This window comes from Zeugodacus cucurbitae, chromosome 4 (genome assembly GCF_028554725.1).
Source record: "Zeugodacus cucurbitae isolate PBARC_wt_2022May chromosome 4, idZeuCucr1.2, whole genome shotgun sequence".
Lineage (NCBI taxonomy): Eukaryota > Metazoa > Arthropoda > Insecta > Diptera > Tephritidae > Zeugodacus > Zeugodacus cucurbitae.
In genome coordinates this window covers 71,066,338-71,085,234 of record NC_071669.1, presented here as the reverse complement: position 1 = coordinate 71,085,234, position 18,897 = coordinate 71,066,338, and the positions used below count along the sequence as shown (strand labels likewise).

General features: G+C 34.1%; 2 protein-coding genes across 2 annotated transcripts in view; both read right to left on the bottom strand.

Annotated features, from left to right (window-relative positions):
- Positions 1 to 12,515, bottom strand: part of LOC105214931 (uncharacterized) — a 91,603-nt gene extending 79,088 nt beyond the window's left edge. The window contains exon 1 of the mRNA XM_029039947.2: positions 12,367 to 12,515. The gene's annotated coding sequence lies outside the window, so the exon portion shown is untranslated. The remainder of the gene's footprint in view (positions 1 to 12,366) is intronic.
- A 4,695-nt stretch (positions 12,516 to 17,210) lies between these two features.
- LOC105212551 (fibrous sheath CABYR-binding protein) lies at positions 17,211 to 18,668 on the bottom strand. Its single transcript, XM_011184585.2, has 2 exons — positions 18,514 to 18,668; positions 17,211 to 18,411 (listed from the first exon to the last, which is right to left on the bottom strand). The coding sequence occupies exons 1-2, from the start codon at positions 18,514 to 18,516 to the stop codon at positions 17,434 to 17,436; spliced, it is 981 nt and encodes a 326-aa protein (XP_011182887.2). The 5' UTR covers positions 18,517 to 18,668; the 3' UTR covers positions 17,211 to 17,433.
- Between the last annotated feature and the right edge of the window lie 229 nt (positions 18,669 to 18,897).

Genomic DNA, 18,897 nt, shown 5'->3' with positions numbered 1-18,897 from the left:
TAAAAAGAAAGCAAAACAACAACAAAACGAAAACGAAAACGAGAAAATTAAGAATACGGAAATGTGATTTTCTCTGGCAGATTTTCATCAACTCACGCATGTGTGTGTCGGTGTGGGTGTGTGCGTACAAGTACTAGTTGCCAGCTGCTGGGTGACGAAAAAAGCGCTAACAAAGTGTGAAAAGAGAAAATTTTTGAGTAAACAAAGTGCAGAAAAAGCAACAAGAAACCAAACGAACGTGCAGAAGTGCGCACTGAAAAACACAGTGGAAGGATTCGAACGGCAACTGACACGCACACAGACCCTCCAACAAAAAAGAAGACAGAAAAAATGCTAAAGAAAAACCAATTACTGCGTATTTTATGAGGTTCAGTTGGAACTGTATGCCAACTGTGGCAGATATGGGGTTTCAAAGCTGCTCTCGTGGTAGCATGCCAAGTAAAATTAAAGGCTAAAAGGCCTTAAAAAGGTTCGCGGCTGAGGGCAATTGAGTCGTTGGGTGTCTAAGGCGGGAATCAGAGAAGGCAAGTGACAAACTTGTTGTACGATGGCAATAACAACAAATTGTTGTTTTTTTTTCTCCATTTTCTACTCTAGCTCCCCATACTTCTGTGTGGCGTTGCGTGAAATAAGCAAGCGTCGGTGTAGTTCATGAGCTGATGGGTTTTTATGGTGTCGTTTTTGATGTTTTACAATTTTTTGTTTGCTTTTTTGAGATCTGCTACATTTTTATCATAGTTGTAATACATACATATGTCTGTATTCAATTTGTATTGTATTGGGAATGATTATGAGATAAATATTTAATCAGAGGAAAATGTTTATTAAATATAATTGCTTTAAATTAAAATGTTACTGTTTTTTTATATGTTAGAATTGAATATTTTATATAGATCTTTTGATGTTGGACCAAACAATGTATATTTTCTACAAATATGATTCTAACAGCTTACTCTATATGGTCACTGATTGTTCCAAAACTTAGATATAATATATTACTCTAAAGAATGCAATATATATCTCTATAATGGAACCTTAAATGGTTGCCAATTGATAATTTCATAATAAACGGCTAAAAAGAACTAATTTCTTTAAAATTCTATGAAAAATTATTCCAAAGAACTCACTTATTTTGTATTAGCGTTGCCATCAATTAAAGAAAGTAAACTGAATATATCACGAGAGTTGCTCAAACCTAAGTGGTCTCCTCTGAGAATGTGTACGGAGTTAGAAACCTTTAAAGATATATCTTGAAATAAAAAAAATATCTGAGGCCTAAATAATGTAATCTAAGTTTTGAGATCGTTCCTTCAAAACGACTTCCAGTATTATCAATCGAAATTCAAACTTCACTTAAAGCATCGATAAGCTCAAGAATTCTTATTTTCTAAAAATAATTTTATTTATAGAGAAATCTACAATATTTACAATGAGGAACATCTAAAAATAATTTCATAACCCTACTTCCAAAAAATTGTCTTTATATACTCGCGGAAAACTGGGAATTTCCTTTTTTGTAATATTTCCTTGAGAAACCCGCATCTAAGCAATAATAATAACTCGTGCGAAAACTCAACACTTATCCTTCGTATTAATTGGTTCAACCCACTTAACTTCTTTGTTCATTGTTCTTACTTAAATCTGTCGTCATGTCCTTGTCCCTGATCGTGTGCCATTGAAGCGTCAAGTCAAATATCACAGTGAGGTTAGCTAAAAGCGTCCATGCACATGCTCGTATATTCTACAAATTACCACACAATCTCCAACTATACTCCATTCCGCAAACCTTCATGCAACACACTCTCCGCAGCCAATCACAAGCATACATGTGCATACTCACACACACCACCATACTCCAAGCCTTTTAGCTCGCTAATGTTGCGGTTATTTGGTTAACCTTGCCATTCATTTTCAATAGATGCTGGTGCATTTATGTAATGCCCTCACTAACAAGCAAACATCACCAAATATATGTATGTGTGTGTGTGTTTGTGGGGGGTATGTGCTGTATTCCCTTTTCAATATCTCGCCTGTGTTTCAGTTACAATGTTTTATGGTTAGTGCTTTTGTTTGTTTGTGTTTTTTGTTATTACAGCTGTTGTTGTTGCTAGTGTTGGTGATAGTGGCTGCTTTTGCTGCTCTACTAAGATACAAATTGAGTTTGGTAAGCAATTTAAAATGTAAATTCTAATGTTGTGGCGTGCGGTGCTGCGCAGAGTCGCTTGTGTGGATGTGCTCACGAGTGTGCGAGTATAAAAATAGTGTAATTGTAATGGCAGCAGACAGTGTGGGTATTTTCTTTTGCTTGAGTCGTCCCCAGCGTATGTAGAAAAGTTAATTTGAATGCATTTATGCGTGTTTGCGTTTGCGTTTGGCTGGAATATGTGTAATTACTACGTGTAGCGGAAAGTGACTTTATAAATATTTTCTGTAAACAAATAAGTGAGTGTGTTTTAATGTATTTGCTGGTTGTGATTTATTTTGAAATAGTTTAAATATATATTCGCAAAAATTAAAAAAAAAAAATTGCAGAAAAATAATAAAATTAACACCGTTTCAGAGCTTTAATTCACTTTTTTTCTCAAATTGTTTTCAACTTACATATATTTTTCTGAGTGGAGTCATTGACGTCCTTCCATAATATAAACAAACATATCACGTGATCTTGAAATGACATCACGTGATCAAACATATCACGTGACCTTGAATTGACATCATGTGATCTGGGTGGGGTCATTGACCTCATCCAAAAATGTAAACAATAATATCACGTGACCTTGATGTGACATCACGTGATCTGGCTTGGGTTATTGACCTATAAACAGAAATATCAATTGACATCACGTGATCAAATATGTAAACAACAATATCACGTGATCTTGAAATGTCATCACGTGATCAGGGTGGGGTCATTGACCTCAAGGGGTAACCGGATATGATGCTACCGGACCCGGAAACGATGTTGCCGGGACGAAATGGCTGAATATTGGTCACTTGAACTGAAAGTGGGGCATCCGGAAACGGAATGAGCCAACTGGAACCAGATATGTTAATGATGAGCCGGAACCGGAAATGAAACAACCGGAAATATTATATTATATATATATAATATATAAAAATTTCATGTCACGTTGTTTGTCCGGAATTGGACCCTAAACTACTGAACCGAATTTAATGAAATTTTGCACACGTCTGCAGATTGGTCCAATTTAAAAGATAGGATAGTTTATATTTACAATTTTAGTCGCAATGTCCATCCGTCTGTCCATTCGGCCATACGGTCAAGCGACAATTTGAATTGAAATCCAGACATCGTAATAAAACTTCGTACACATCACAATTAGTAATTTTTATACTCTTACTTGCTTAAGAGAGTATAATAGTTTTGTTCACATAACGGTTGTTTGTAAAAAACTAGACGAGTTAGATATAAGGTTGTATATACCAAAGGGATCAGGGTGACGAGTAAAGTTCAAATCCGGATGTCTGTCTGTCCGTCCGTGCAAGCTGTAACTTGAGGAAGTATTTACATATCTTAATGAAACTTGCTACACGTGTTTCTGGGCACCATAAAAAGGTTAAGTTCGAAGATGGGTGAAATCAGACCACTGCCAAGCCCACAAAATGGCGATAACCGAAAACCTATAAAGAGCTATAACTAAGTCATAAATTAAGTAAAATTTGGTACAAAGCATTGTTCTAGGAAGGGGTATATTTGGATGTAATTTTTATCAGAAAGTGGGCGTGACCCCACCCCCTACTAAGTTCTTTGTACATATCTCGTAAACTACTAAAGCTATGTCAACGAAAGTCGTTTTCTTCAGGCATTTCCTTATACAGTCCAAAAGTGGAGGACATCGGATAATAATCATGCTTACCTCCTATACAAATGTTATGTTTAAAACTAACAAAAATGCTTTAACTCAGTAAGGAAAACCACCAGAAACGATAAATTTGATTATAAAGATGGTACAGAAGAGCTGCAGTCAAAATGGTATACAAAATTTTAAATGGGCGTAATTCCGCCTACTTATAGTTCAAAACCATATCTCCGAAACTACTCGACCAATTTCCATGAAATTCGGTTTATATTATCTTCTTGGCTTCCCAATGTTATGTTATTAAAATAGTCCAAATCGGTTCACAACCACGCCTACGTTCCATATACAAGAACTTTGAAGTACATCTGAATCATTTACTTTACAATATATAAAATAAACACTAGTGAAGATATCGGAACAGAACTCTGTACAAATTGTATGTGAGTCAACTTGTGTGTTATATTAATAAAATTAAATAAATAAATTACGAGAGTATAAAATGTCCGGTTACATCCGAACTTAGCCCTTCCTTACTTTTCAACCTAACCTTTGTATGGAAGGTGGATATGCTTCTTCCAAGTGCGATCCTTTATACCAAATTTTACTTGTATAGCTTTATTTATAGTATAACCGCGTACGCGGTTTCTACGCCAGTTAAGAAGAAGAAGAAGCTTTATTTATAGCCTAGTTAAGACACTTCATAGGTTTTTGGGTTTTGTCATTTTGTGGGCATGGCAATGGTCTAATTTCGTTTTTTCATTTTTGTCATTTTGTGGGCATGGCAATGGTCTAATTTCGTTTTTTCATTTTTAATATCAACCCTACTACGGTTCCAAGGAACATGTGTACCAAGTTTCGCCAAGATATCTTAATTTTTACTCAAGTTATCCGTGACACGGACGCTTTCATATGACGCCATGATTATCAAAATCGGTGTTATGACTATTCATACTATGTGGTGGAGGTGTATTGGGAGGCCGATCAAAACACTCAAAGAGGCATTAATAGACATGCTGTCAAAACAACAAATAGCTTATGTAAAGGAATTCAAAAATATATGTAACAGATTTATGTTTGTATGCTTGTGCTTTGATACTGTAATTCTATTATCACCACTCATTAACAGTAGCACGACTGCCATGCCACACTCATTTTAGCAACAAATGTATAATATTCAAAAATCTTTTACAGCGTTCTACTTATGTATACATGTCTGTGCTGCCGCTTATAACATATATATAAATAAGTATGTTTATTAATTTACATATCGATCGATGAGCAATTTGTCGCCGCCTACGGCACATCAAAGCCAATTAATTATCAACAACAATAACAAAGTAAAACAACCAACAAAGGCGAGTCTTCATTTGTATAGATGTATCTTTGTCAGAGTCTAAGTGGTTGGTTAGGCGGTGATGTCGTACAACAATGGCAATAGGAGCTAACGGCAGTTGCACGTGTTTCAGCATCAAATACTTACATACTTTGGCATACAATTGCTATTCATAAACAAATACGAAGACAATTTAATGAAATGCCTGCAAACAATTTCGCATAAATATACAGGCAGCGAGGCATTGTGCACTAGAACTGTGATGATTGGGGCAGACGGAAGACATTATGAAAATGTGCGAAATGTATTAAATTAAATTTGATACAGAACGAAGAGACCGCAGTGAGTGTTAACAATATTCGCATAAATCTGCTTAGGATTTTATTGCAGAAATAAATAAATAAAAAATATTTACGAAGAAAGCTTCGAAACATAATAATGCCCACTGGTAAATTTACCAGTTTAACCTCAAAAGAAGATTATAAAATCTTAATTTCATTTTCTAGAATATCTTCCTTAATAGTACTCTCTGATGTGCTCAGTAAGATATAGTGACAAATCGTATAAGTCCAGATTTTAACGATCTCAGCGGCTTCTCTGAAAGCTTTCAGCCAATTGAGGCATTGTCTTTAAAAGCGGCTTGCCAAATTATTTCGGTGAAATATTTAATCACAAGGCCACAGTTCATTTGCAAAAAAAATTCTAACATACCATCGGCTGTGAAGCCCAAAATAATTATCATATTTTAAACGAATACTAAAGAAGTATATCTATTTCGTTCAAAGTCCAAGTTTAAAGTAATCGTACCAAATTTGATCATATTATACTTATAATATACATGCCATTTATAAATGTGTCTACTTAGGCGTACATTTTGTTGCTTGAGCATATTTCTTTATTCCATTGTATGCCCAAATATTTGAGTGTATAAACAACAAAGATAAAGTGCCATAAATAATAATAAAACAAAGCAACAGCAAGCCGATTGAAAATAAAGTCGCTTTGATAAAGTTTCAAGTGGCACAAATCCGCCGCCTAACCCTTTGACATGCATACAGACCTTGCCAAAAATACGAATGGCGACTAAAAGGGTGTCAGACGACTGCAGACTGAAGTTAAGTGTTTGCCGTCGGAGTGCTTTGCAATTTACTGCAAATCTCTTGGTGATTTGTAGACAGTTGCAATTGCTTCTGTTGTTGCGCTTGCAATACTTTAGCCGACACAATAACCCAAATTCGTTGCTGCAAAAGAGGACAAGCGGAAATTATTGCCAAACATGTACGAAAGCTGAGAGCTAAATAAATTAGGTGTTAAGCAAAAATAGTTGTGCTAACTCTACAAAAAAATTATTGAAATTTCGTGGAGAAGCATGAGTTGAAAATTTCATGATTTCTTTGTCAAATATCGGTTATCCAGGCAGAGCAGTAGAATCCTGATTACAGAAAACACTTTATGAAACAATGCTTTCACTGAAAACTTTTTAATCATGTGCGAATTTTAAGAAATAATGTAGTTCTGTAGATCAACTTATTAGAAATTAGAATATTCTGTAGCCTACACCTATAAAGCGCATTGTTTTGAATGGGATCACTCCTATATATTAAACTTTTCTTCATTCTCAATACAATCTAATGTACAGGCAATCACAAAGCAATTGTTTCACTAAATTTTCTAATTTCATTCTTCATCGTTTCACCAATTAGAAGAAATGATCAAAGTTGGTACTTTTCTCGAAAACCTTAGATCTTTTGACTTTCGCTTCAAATCTTCTTTTATAACAGTTTTTATTTTTAGTATGAAGAGTCTGCTTCGATGGGAACCCCAATATATATAAACGTTATACTTATATCTATTAAAATCTTAATTTCACTTACTATTGAGAAAACTGTTGAGAATATGCATAGTAAGCTTGAATAAGTTTTTAATAAAGTCCTCGTACTAAATATTATCGTTTGTGATATACGTAGAGGCCCACACAACCCTATAAGCCATTTCTCGTTGTGTTTGAGCGATTAACTGGCACAATGATTGGCAATTCTAAGCTTGATTGTTAGCAACACATTTGATACACTCTCGTGCACATATGGTTGTGGTTAAAGTGTTGTAGTACTATCAAAATAATATTGCCATAAAATATTGCAAACGTGCAAATAAAAGAAGTAAAACAAATACGAGTGCCTCGCATTAGAATAAATATTTGCACGAAATGTAACAATCAGTGCAACGAAGCAATCAACCAGAAAGCAACCGAGTAATTGTTTTGCATGCACCGACTTTTGACTTAGCGTGAATATACGAGTATACTCGTACAACTAAATGTACTCGTTTGTATGTGCGTGTAATGCTCACTTTGGTTAGGTGTAGCGGTGCGGTGAGCGCTTTCATATTTCAGAATATTGAAATTGGAAAATTAAAAAAACGCTAACAATTGGCTTGAGTATCGAGGCAATCAATATAATGAAAATGGAAAATTGAAAATTGAAAATCTTTGTGGAAAGTGGTTGTTTACTAGAGCATAATACACGCGTATGTGCACGGTAAAGGCAGTATTTATGTAGCGGAAATTGTGGAAGACAATATTAGAGCATAACAAAAATGTGTAAATATTGAATGTACGAGGGCCCATATAAATAATAATACCACATCTACTTTCTCAAAAGATCCAGATCTCAAAAAATTCACCAAGATAAAGTTAAAACTATAATTGACTTGCCCAAAATTGTTTCGCCTTTGAATCTTCCGTCAGAAATGTAAAACATTACACTCATCGGAACATAGTCATAGTCTGGACGTCTAACTGGTTTACTAACACTATCTTTCTGCAGACATGCATGTATTTTAGATACTACTAAACATCAGGAAATTAAAAAATACGCAACGAAACTATATAAATGAGGACTGAAATGGTTCAGTTACAGAAACTGTGAAGTGATTTTACATCAATTAGTTTAATGACTACTTTCAATCTGTCAAAAATCATATATAGTATATGGAATAAGGGAATACGAAACATAAAACAGGTGAGGAACATAACGTCAGTTTCATTTAAAACTAAACTCAAATCTCAAAATTCAGTGGAAACAAACTACGCAAATCTAACAAGCCATTAACCACAGTGAGTGAAACCCGGCGCCGCTAAAAGCAGAACAGATTCGGTCGAGTGTAAATAACTTCGAAATGAACCTGAACTGTGGAGTAAATGGCGTCATAAAGTCACTGCATTTTCAAAACAAAAGCTTATCGACAAAGGACAATGCCACCACCATTACACACAGCATTTGGCAGTGGTCCGCACAGAAAATCAGTCGGTAGCTAAAACAATAACCAAATGCCAAAGCATGAAAGCGGAAGCATGAAGGTGGAAACCAGCAACAGAAAGCACATGTTTACACAAACTCCCGCAATAACTTGGTATGATCACTGACGTCTCTCCACCGATTGAAGTCGGCGTGCAAGTAGTTATAAGTACTTGTACGTGTGTGTTTGCTAACCCATATAGATTTCAACCTCGAGCGTGCAGGCGGACAAAGCCGGAAATGTAAGCTGCGAATACCGGAAAAACCGCAAAGCCAAGGCAATACAAAAGGCAAAAGCCTGCTTGCGTCAATAATAACGCATGTGTGATTGTGCGAGGGAAAACAAAAACCAATCAATATAAGCGAACAAACCGAGTATAAGCAGGAAATCTCAAAGGATATGTTTAAAGCGTAATGTGTACGGTTGATACTTCAGGGAAATGTTGAGAGCACGGTGTAAGCAACTCTTGTGTTATTTATTTATAGAGTTGACGTCGTTTTAATTAACAGCAACAGATAATACCTGTGTAATACCTGTGTGCGGTGATAATGTTGAGTTGAAAGGAAACAGCAAGCAACACAATAGGAAGTTGGTGCATAAAGGATGAGTTGCGAGTGTCTCTTTCAGTTTTGCTTTTGTTATTTTACGGTTACTTCATGCTTAATGGCATGAAATATTCAGCTTGTTTTGTAGAAAAGCATATCAAAGGGTTTTGCATTTTTGAAATATTAAAAGAAACAGAAACAAGACACTGTGGTTTAATTTTCATCAAAGCGCTTCATAATCAATCACTGGCTTCACTTAAAGGGAAAACGAAATTTAGGCATACCGAAGCCTTATTTTGCATCTGCTAGCTATTATTTTATTGAAATGAAGAGAAAATTATTATGGAACAGAGTAAAAGGGCAGCAAAGATACAGAAACCTTTTTCTTTGAGAGCATACAACTCTGGGCCTTAGCAATTCCAATCGCCTACATGTTGTAATTTTCTACTCGTTTTGTGCAGTATTTATTTTATTGTTATTTGTACGCGTTTGCGGTTAAAATCCAGTTATAGTAAATCGATTGTTTTGTAATCGAAAAAAAATTTAGATTAATGTGTGTATTTATGTATGTATGAAGTACAAATGCATGCAGAGATGTTTTTATTTACACAGAAATTCATAGGTTTAAAGGTATTCGAGCAAGTGTGTGTGTGTACAAGAGATTGTTCAAGCGTATGCCAACTGCAGGCATGCATTGGAAAATTTTTACCTTTAAAAACAGATTAAGATATGTTTCAGTGGCAAGCCAGTGTGTATGCTAAACAAAAAGAGACTTTCGATTATTCTTACTAAATAAACACAAATAATTCCGAATAAAAATTTTCATACATTTTAAACCTTTTTGTGTGTTATTTGTATAACGTTTCTAAAAATATAAAGCAATGGATTTATTTTGAGTATTAAAACCTACAATTTAGAAATTTAATAGTTACTGCAAATATTTGCTCTAAGTATTAGTATCTGCATCAATATTAGAAGAAATCTCTTAAATAAAATAAAAGCATCTTTATCTATGCGTACAAAGCATTAGAAAAGTAGAAGAATTTTAGCACTTGTAAGCAAACATACATACACACTTTTTTTGCTGCATTCACTTTCTTAAAAAAAGAAACAAAAAGAATTTGATAGCATTAAAAATTATGAAGAAAGTTATTTTTCGGAATCTCATACTTTTGCACTTCCCTACCTGTTAAGGATATCAACACTGTAGCCTGTCCTATTATTTTTTAATTACATTAATAATTACAGTTTCGTGCAATTTCCGCCAGCTTGGCATAGTTTGCATAATTAATTCAAAAATTGAATATGAAATTGATGCTTGTAACGTGATATGCTGCCATGAAGTTCAAAATACACAACCTGTTAATTATTTTATTAGAAACTCACTAATTGCTTGATGAGGTGTAGAGCATTTAATTAAGATTTGATCGAGCTCAGGTGCATTGTAGCAGCAAAATCAAAGTCAATTAACATTTCATCTAAATTAATATTTATATCAAAATAGAGTCATTTACGAGCTTGTAAGTAATAATTGTGAGAACTACATAATTTGATCAAGTGCTTGTATATGTACATAGAATTTAAGGCGACTTTCATTTTGAACTATTCATAACAATATTTTCACTACAATGTTTATTAATTTGAAAATAGCATTAGGGCCTCATGGCGTATACGTAATATACAATCAGTGACTTAAAACATTAAACATTAAGTTTGTTTCGTCGAAAAAAGACCTTTTTTCATGATTTTTTTAGAAAAAATTATTGGTGTAGGTTTATTTTACTTATTATTATATGAAAGTACAACATTTGAAGAATACTAAAAAAAAGCTTTATCGAAAAATAGCGAGGAATAACGGATTTATCGTCGATCTCTGCAGGCACCTCGAAAAAAAGTTTTTGTGCGGTGACCAGCCTACAGCATCACTGGATCATCCGAAACCAAAAAATCAAAATGCTTTAATTAGTTTATTAGTTTATCATTCAATTGACGTCGAGTTTTTTTTAATATTTCAATTTTTCAATTTTTGGTACCATTTTCAAGCCAAAATGACGATTTTAGACGAAAAAATCGACCTATTTGTTATTGGAAAATTGTTAGTAATTAAAATTTTTGGAAAAATGACGTCGTTCGAGAGCTATATATATGTAGAATATTTGTTCAAAATTTCAAACCTATCGATGCAGTAGTTTTTTCTGTAGGCTAGTCACCGACTTTAAAAATGACATATTTGGGAAAATCGATTCAAAGTTTTGTACTCTCAGCGCAGATAGCTGGAGGTACCGTTATTCAACCTGCTGTAACTTCGTTAGTTTTTCTTGCATTCCTTGCATTCCTCAAAATTTTTCACTTAACAATTTCGAACAATTATCAATAATACAATATATTAAATTCAATTACACAGTGTACACCAGGGCGTATACGTAACATTTCAATAAAGCACCGACCCTCATTTTTAGAGCTAAATAAATATTTGCTTCGACCATTACGTAGCCAATATTTGTTATTAGTTATTTGTAGCAACATGTGGCACATACTACTATTGAGTAATTTTGTATAATTAGAAAACTAAATCTTTAAAAGACCCAAAAATTGTTTGCTCCAAAAGTACTAGGCTCAAGCAGATGGAAATCTCTTACTTCAAATGTGAATTATATTAATTTTAATTTTAATCATTAATTCACTTTTACGCATTAATTTCAAAACCGCAGACGGCGAAAAAGCGTTTACTTGTTGTATACACATAATTAAAAGGACACTATTTACATGAAAGCTTACAGATATCCCTCAGACTAAACTGTTGTTTAAAGAATTTCTTCTAGATTATGGACATTTTAGCCATTATGCTTCAATTTCAACATTATTATTGCCGCCTGAAACGTTTAAAACACAAAAATATAACACGAATATTCTTAAAACTCGAGCAACTGCTACAAATATTTATGTGCGAGCACTTGTGTCTGTGCTGACATTAATTATTCATAAATTCGCTTTCGTGTAAACAAATCAATGTACACAGACAATTGTCTGTGTTCGAAATCACTTGAGCAACAACAAATTTGTAGCATTTATTAAGGCACATGCACACAGCCACTTTCAGTCAGTTCACGATTACAAACAGTTCAAGAATAATGAGCAACAAACGTGTAAATATGTAAATTGAATTGTAAATAAAAATGTGTTTGCATTAAGGCTATTAGGCAAATCGAATAAAGATTCTATTGGCGCATTAATGTCGGCAGAAAGTGATTGGGGCAACACAAAAACAAAAACAAAAAACATAAAATAAAAATATTGAAAATGTGAAGGTGAATATGATGGAAAATAGACGAGAAATTTTTCAATCTTCAAATTATATGCAAGTTCTCACCTACATTAGCACGACCGACAAAATTTTAATATGCCACAAATGTACCACTAATTAATTCACTTGCACTGACAGCCGTTTGCATTGATAGATAAACCTGAAGAAACTTCGCAGAAAGTTGTTTACAAATTTATTATATTTATCGATTTATTATTTTAGCGCACTTTAATATTTCTTATAATTTTTACAATTGATTATTGTTTTTTTTGTTCACAAAAACACTTTGAAATCTTTCTGGTAGGAGAAAGAATAGTTATGCATAGATTTTTAGTAATGAAACTCAGTTTGGTTTGGTTGCTAAAAATTAGTAATTTTATATTTCAAGCTAGCGATAATAATTTTATTGGACAGATATTCAAGAAAAGATTTTATAAACTTTTACTATAAAAAAAAAACAAAAAAAAAAAACAATTTATTAAAATAAAAAATAAAAATTTCTAGTTTGCTTGGAAAATATTCTTACAATAATAAAGACGAATTTTAAAAGAATATATTTTAAGATGGTTTTTGTAAGAAAGAAATTTAAATTAATTTAAAAAAAAATAATATAATTTATTAAAATCAATTTTTTTTTTCAATAAACATCAAAAATCCAAAAACTATTATTTTGATCCAATTGAAGGTATTTCTTGATAAAAAAAAATATAAAAAAAAATAAATCTCTTTACTTTTGTCGATTTTTTATAATTTTTATTCACATTGGTGTTAAGCGTTTAATTATTTAATTTTTTGTATTAAGTTATTTATATTTAGTATTTTTTATTTTCGTTTTCCAAACACTATGTAAGTAAATATTTCATACTTTACATATAAACACTTCTCACTACTTCACTTCTCAACTAAAGCTACATACATACACATAAACACTATATTATTAGCCAAGTAAACACAATTACATTAATTTGTATGTTTGTAGTTGTAAGTGTAATATTTGTTTTTGTTATTTATATTTGATTTTTCCTTTAAACACACAGCGTTCGTTTACCGTTATTTCCTTTTTCGCACCGTTTCGAACGCTGAAAAATCCGCAACTGAAGTTGCTCCTCGTCGGTGCCGTAATTTATATGCTGCCTGTGAATAAGGAAATTTTGTGCATGTGTGCGAAAAGCTGCGCAGTAACGGAAAAGCTCTCACAAAACGTGCGTAGGCTCTTCGACAATCGGTGAAAGGCGCTCTTATACGAATGTGCCGGCAAATTTTCGCGGCAAAAGATTGTTTATTTAATTTTTTACACTTTTTATGAATTAAACACTAAAAATAAATAAATATAGCAATTCTTTGAAAAATAAGTATATCAGAAGCTTTTATTTTCTATAATTTTATAAAATTTTATTCCGAGTAATAATAAGATATTTCATAATAAATGAAATAAAAAGGTATTTTTTTATAAAGTTTAATTTTTTTTTTTTGTAATTTTTCCAATATTCATATATGTATATAGATCTGCTTTCTATTTCAATTTCATTTTTTTTTTTTGGCGCCAAAAGTTTGGTGAAGCACACCCCTACACACATTTCTGGACAAACCAACTGTACGAGTATAAGAGAGAACACAAAATAATGGGAAAGCGCAACAGCTGTCTGCCAACAAATTCCGCTAACCAAAGTTAGGAAATTAGCAAAGAAAACTTTACGCTCTGCTCTCAGCCTTTTTTCGGGAGTTGAGTAAACAAAACATTGTAATGCCGTGTGCTTCTTCGATATTTGCTGTCTCCGAAACGACCCACTTGTTGATCAATTTTACATACGTGCTACCGCCTGTCGAAGAAAGTACCTTTTATATGACTAAAATATAAACAATAATAATAATATAATTATGGCTTAACAGTAAAAAAGATCTAAGAACTACTTTATAACAATAAGAAAGTGTTTCACAAATGTTCACTTTCAATTTCGAAAAATTTGGGAAGATATCTTGTTTTTTTAATTATTTTATTCACTTTTAGTATTTGACTCCTTTTCCGCTTATATAAAAATCCACTAATTAGGTATATGACAGCTAGGGGAAGTTTCACTATTAGAAGAAAAATATTTCCTCTAAATTAAATTAAGATACCTGAGAGATTTACCGACATTTTCAGTGAAAAATTACCATGGGGCACTGAATTCTTCATATTCGATATTCGGGGCTTTGAAAAGTTATAACCCGATTTTTTCACAAGTGATGCCACAGATATCGTAGTTGTGAACCGATTTCATCCATTTTCCACACGTGTCATCAGGGTGTCAAGAAAATATTATATACCGCATTTCATTCGAATCGGTTGAGTAGTTCCTGAGATAAGGTTTTTGACCCATAAGTGGGCGATACCACGCCCATTTTCCATTTTGTAAAAAAAATTAGGTGCAGCTTCCTTCTGCAATTTCTTCTGTAAAATTTAGTGTTTCTGACGTGTTTCATTAGTGAGATAACACACTTTTAGTCATTTTCAACCTAACCTTCGTATGGGAGGTGGGCGTGGTTATTATCCAATTTCAACTAATTTCATGGTGTGTGGTGGGGTTCGAAAGAGAACCGACTACAGAAAGTTTGGTTTATATAGCTTTATTGGTTTGCGAGATATATACAAATAACCAATTTGGGGGCGGGGTCACGCACACTTCACCAAAAAAATTACATCCAAATATACCTTTCCTTGTGCGATCCTTTGTTCCAAATTTTACTTTTATAACTTTATTTATGGCTTAGTTATGACACTGTATGTGTTTTCGGGTTTCGCTATTTTGTGGGCGTGGCATTTTCGAAAGCAACCTTCCTATGGTGCCAAGAAATAAGTGTGCCAAGTTTCATCAAGATATCTTAATTTTTACTCAAATTACAGCTTGCACAGACGGACGGACGGACAGACAGACATTCGGATTTTGACTCGTCTCGTCACCCTGATCATTTTGATATATATAACCCTATATCTAACTCGTTTAGTTTTCTGACTTACAAATAACCGTTATGTGAACAAAACTGTAATACTCTCTTAGCAACTTTTGTTGCGAGAGTATAAAAATATTAACGGAAAACCAAATTCATTAAGAATTATACTAATTACCGCTAAAAATATACCGGAAAAACTTTGAAACATTAAATAAAAATAAAGCCCTGATGCGGTTTCAAGCTTCAGGTTTCAGTAGTGACCCACCTGTCATTTCATTATATAAGGTTAAAAACAAGACAATACCTGACCAAAATCATATAAAACTCTACTTCCAAATTAAAATCTCACGAAATTGAGTGTGAAATCAAATATTACAAGGTTAAACTTTCAACGAATTGAACTTTTTTTCCATAACCTAAATATGTTCACCTAGCGCTTTTCCCACTTTGCGACCATAACTGCAGATAATTAAATTATTTTTCATTTTTAATGAAACTTACCACACAACTTTCACTTTTCGCCGTTACATGACACATTTTTGACATATGCTGCTTGCATTATGCATGTTAATTATATAATCATTTTTCGCCACCGAATAACTGACCGGTTCACAATAGCGTCAATAACGACCCTTAAGCGCTTTTTTCGCCAGCCATTTCCGCCAATGCTGCTTATGTGTGATTTTAATTTCATTAAACTTCAAGTTAATTAACAGCAACAACATGCTGCTAACAGACTTTCACGTGTAAACATGACCATACAGACAAATGCAGAGGCCAAAACTGCGTTTATACTTATTGTATTTACATGGTATATGCAAAAAGTATGTATGTCTGTGTATATACCAGTCGACCCACCGGCTTTGTAGCATGTGAAATATGATTAAAATAACCGACAGTTACAAAAGTTCCCCCCTTTGAGGGCTGTCAAACTTTAATAATCATTTCGGGTCGAGATAATCAGCATTTTGCTGTGTGAGTGTGTGTGTGCGCGAAGCCGCATATGCAGTTATATCGCAGAACGCTAAAGTGCTGTAAATTGACTTAAATTAATCTGAACCATATGAGTTATACTCACCAACTTTTTCGGAACTCGATACTCATTTTAGCATTAAAGCATCTTTTTAACCGGTAGCTACAAATTTCGTTAAAATAAAAATAGTTAATTTTGTCCAAATTTTATTTACAAGTAAAAATACGCGCATTAACTTAAGTCGACTTATGCTATTTTAACATATCACCGAATAGTTAACGTGCTTGAATTGGGTTACATATATAATAATTTACCAAAATGACACGGCGGATTACTGCTACTTTGGGTTGAGTTACGCGAATATGCTCTTTATTTAAATAAATGCTATTATTTAAATAAATTGAATTATTCCGCGATTCATTACAAGTGTATAGTTTGAATATAGTTTTTAAATTTATCAGCTTCATAAGGACATACATATTTTTAGTAAGGATTAAGTTTGAATATATCCTCCACACAATATTGATGAAGCCCGTCGCGACTCATTGGCGGTAAAATGCTTAAAGCTTACTAAAGTGAATTGCATACCCGTTGACCATCACTTAACTGTGTTATCATAGCTTTCATGTGTCTCATGCGAAAGTCGAAATGGCGACGAGACATCACATACAATTTTTTCGTTTTGAAACCGCATCATTCTCTACCTTTTCCATAAACTACCTCTGATTTTCTGTTTAGTTGAATTTTGAACTCACCAAAATTCTGTATAAAGCATTCTCTGAATGGTAATTAGACAATTTTCAATTCTATGATCTTTCAGTTTTCAAAATTAGTGCATTCAGAACTGAAAAAGTCACAAATCAGGGTCGGGCCCGACCATAAGCAGTCCAAATCGAGTCACAAATCAGTCCGAGAATGAAAGATCCAAATCGAGTCAAACTGCATAGTAAACTTTTTGTTCAGTAATATAATTGAGATACGATACAAATAACACCAAATTTATGTTTTTGTCTTGTAAATATGTATGTGTATTTTCCATATATGTATATAAGATGAATAACCAATTTCAATAACTAAATATATAAGTGTTGGTGTGATTGTTGAGAATGTGTGCTACAAATAAGTCAACAATTTATGGATAAGTAAAAAGATTAAAATTAAATCGGAAGATAGAAAATAAAATCGCTAAAATCTTAATATTCTAATAACTGTACTTATTTAGCATAGCTCTAAAACAATCGAACACGTTTGACCACACGGTAGTGATAGCCATCATCGAGCAAAGCAGCTGTCTCACCCTCTGGACCCTCAGCTTCGACCACACCCTCTTCTAGTGGCGGCAAGTAGGCGCGTTCGGGCTCAGCAGCAATTACTGGCTCGGATACTTCAACTGGTTCGGGCTCTTGCTCTACAACTGGTTCGGGTTCTGAATCAATGACTTCTGTATCCTGTACAGGTTCTGGCTCAGCTACAGCCTCTGGTGCTGCGTCTGGTTCGGCTACTTTAACCAACGGCAACAAACCCAAGTCGGGCAACACTGCGGGCTTTCTGTAGTGATAACCATCATCAGCGAATACGGCTGATTCCACAGGTGCTGATTCAGTTGTGGTGGCTGCCTCGGTTGTTGTTGCGACTGCTTCGGTGGTTGGTGCTTCTGTCTCTGGTGCTTCAGTTTCAACAGCCTCGGCTGTGGGTTCTTCAACGGGGACCTCTTCATTGACAGGTGGCAAATATTCATTGGCAATTTTCAGTTGTGGAATCTCCTCGGGCACATCTAAATTAGGTGGCAAATAACTGTTGGCTAGCTTGGCATTTGCTATTGGTGGCAAGTAACCGAGGTTTAAGTGTGATACGTCGCGGCGCTGACGGAAACGGAGCTTGCGTACGGTACGGTATTCATAGCCATTCTCGCCGAGCACGGCCGACTCGGGTACTGCTTCGGTAGCGGCTTCGACGACTTCAGGTTCTACGGCACTGTTAACTTCTGCAATTGGAACTTCTTCTTCGGCAACTGGCTCTGCTGGTTCGGTAACCGATTCCACAGGTGGCAAATAAATGTTTTGTGGTTCAGCAGCCTCAGATGCTGGCGGCAGGTATTCATTCAAAGGTTCCGCTACAATTTCGGAGACATCACGTCTCAGGCGTTGCTGTTGCAAAGGAATTGCGGCAACGGCTGCCACAAGGCACAAAGTGACGAATGCGATTTTCTAAAGTTGCCGGATGGAATAAAAAATTATTAAATAATTATTGATCTACTTTTGATACGATTACTTAAAATAAGCAATTATTATTTAATTATCGCTACTCACCATTTTCGGTGTAACCAAATTATGAATTATTATCAAAAAATTTATATTTTTTTTGCTGTTTGGCTGTGGTCCACTGAACTGAACGCAATCGAATGATGTTGATGTTGAAATTGTTATTTCTATTTATACGAGAAATTAACGCATCAACGCAACTGTCCTAAAATAAGAAATATGAAATTAAAATCAACAATTGATCTCTTCGATTCCAACCATCATCCACATTAAACTCTTCCTATTGTGGGCTGTCTGCGCTCTGTTTTTTTGTTTTTGTTCATTTCATTTGCCGCTACTCTGTATCTTTTCACACTTCGCTCAGTGAACAAGACGCCGGCAAAAGCAGCGACCAAACTCTTTAGCCCACTGAGAGCTGTTGAGAGCGTTTAA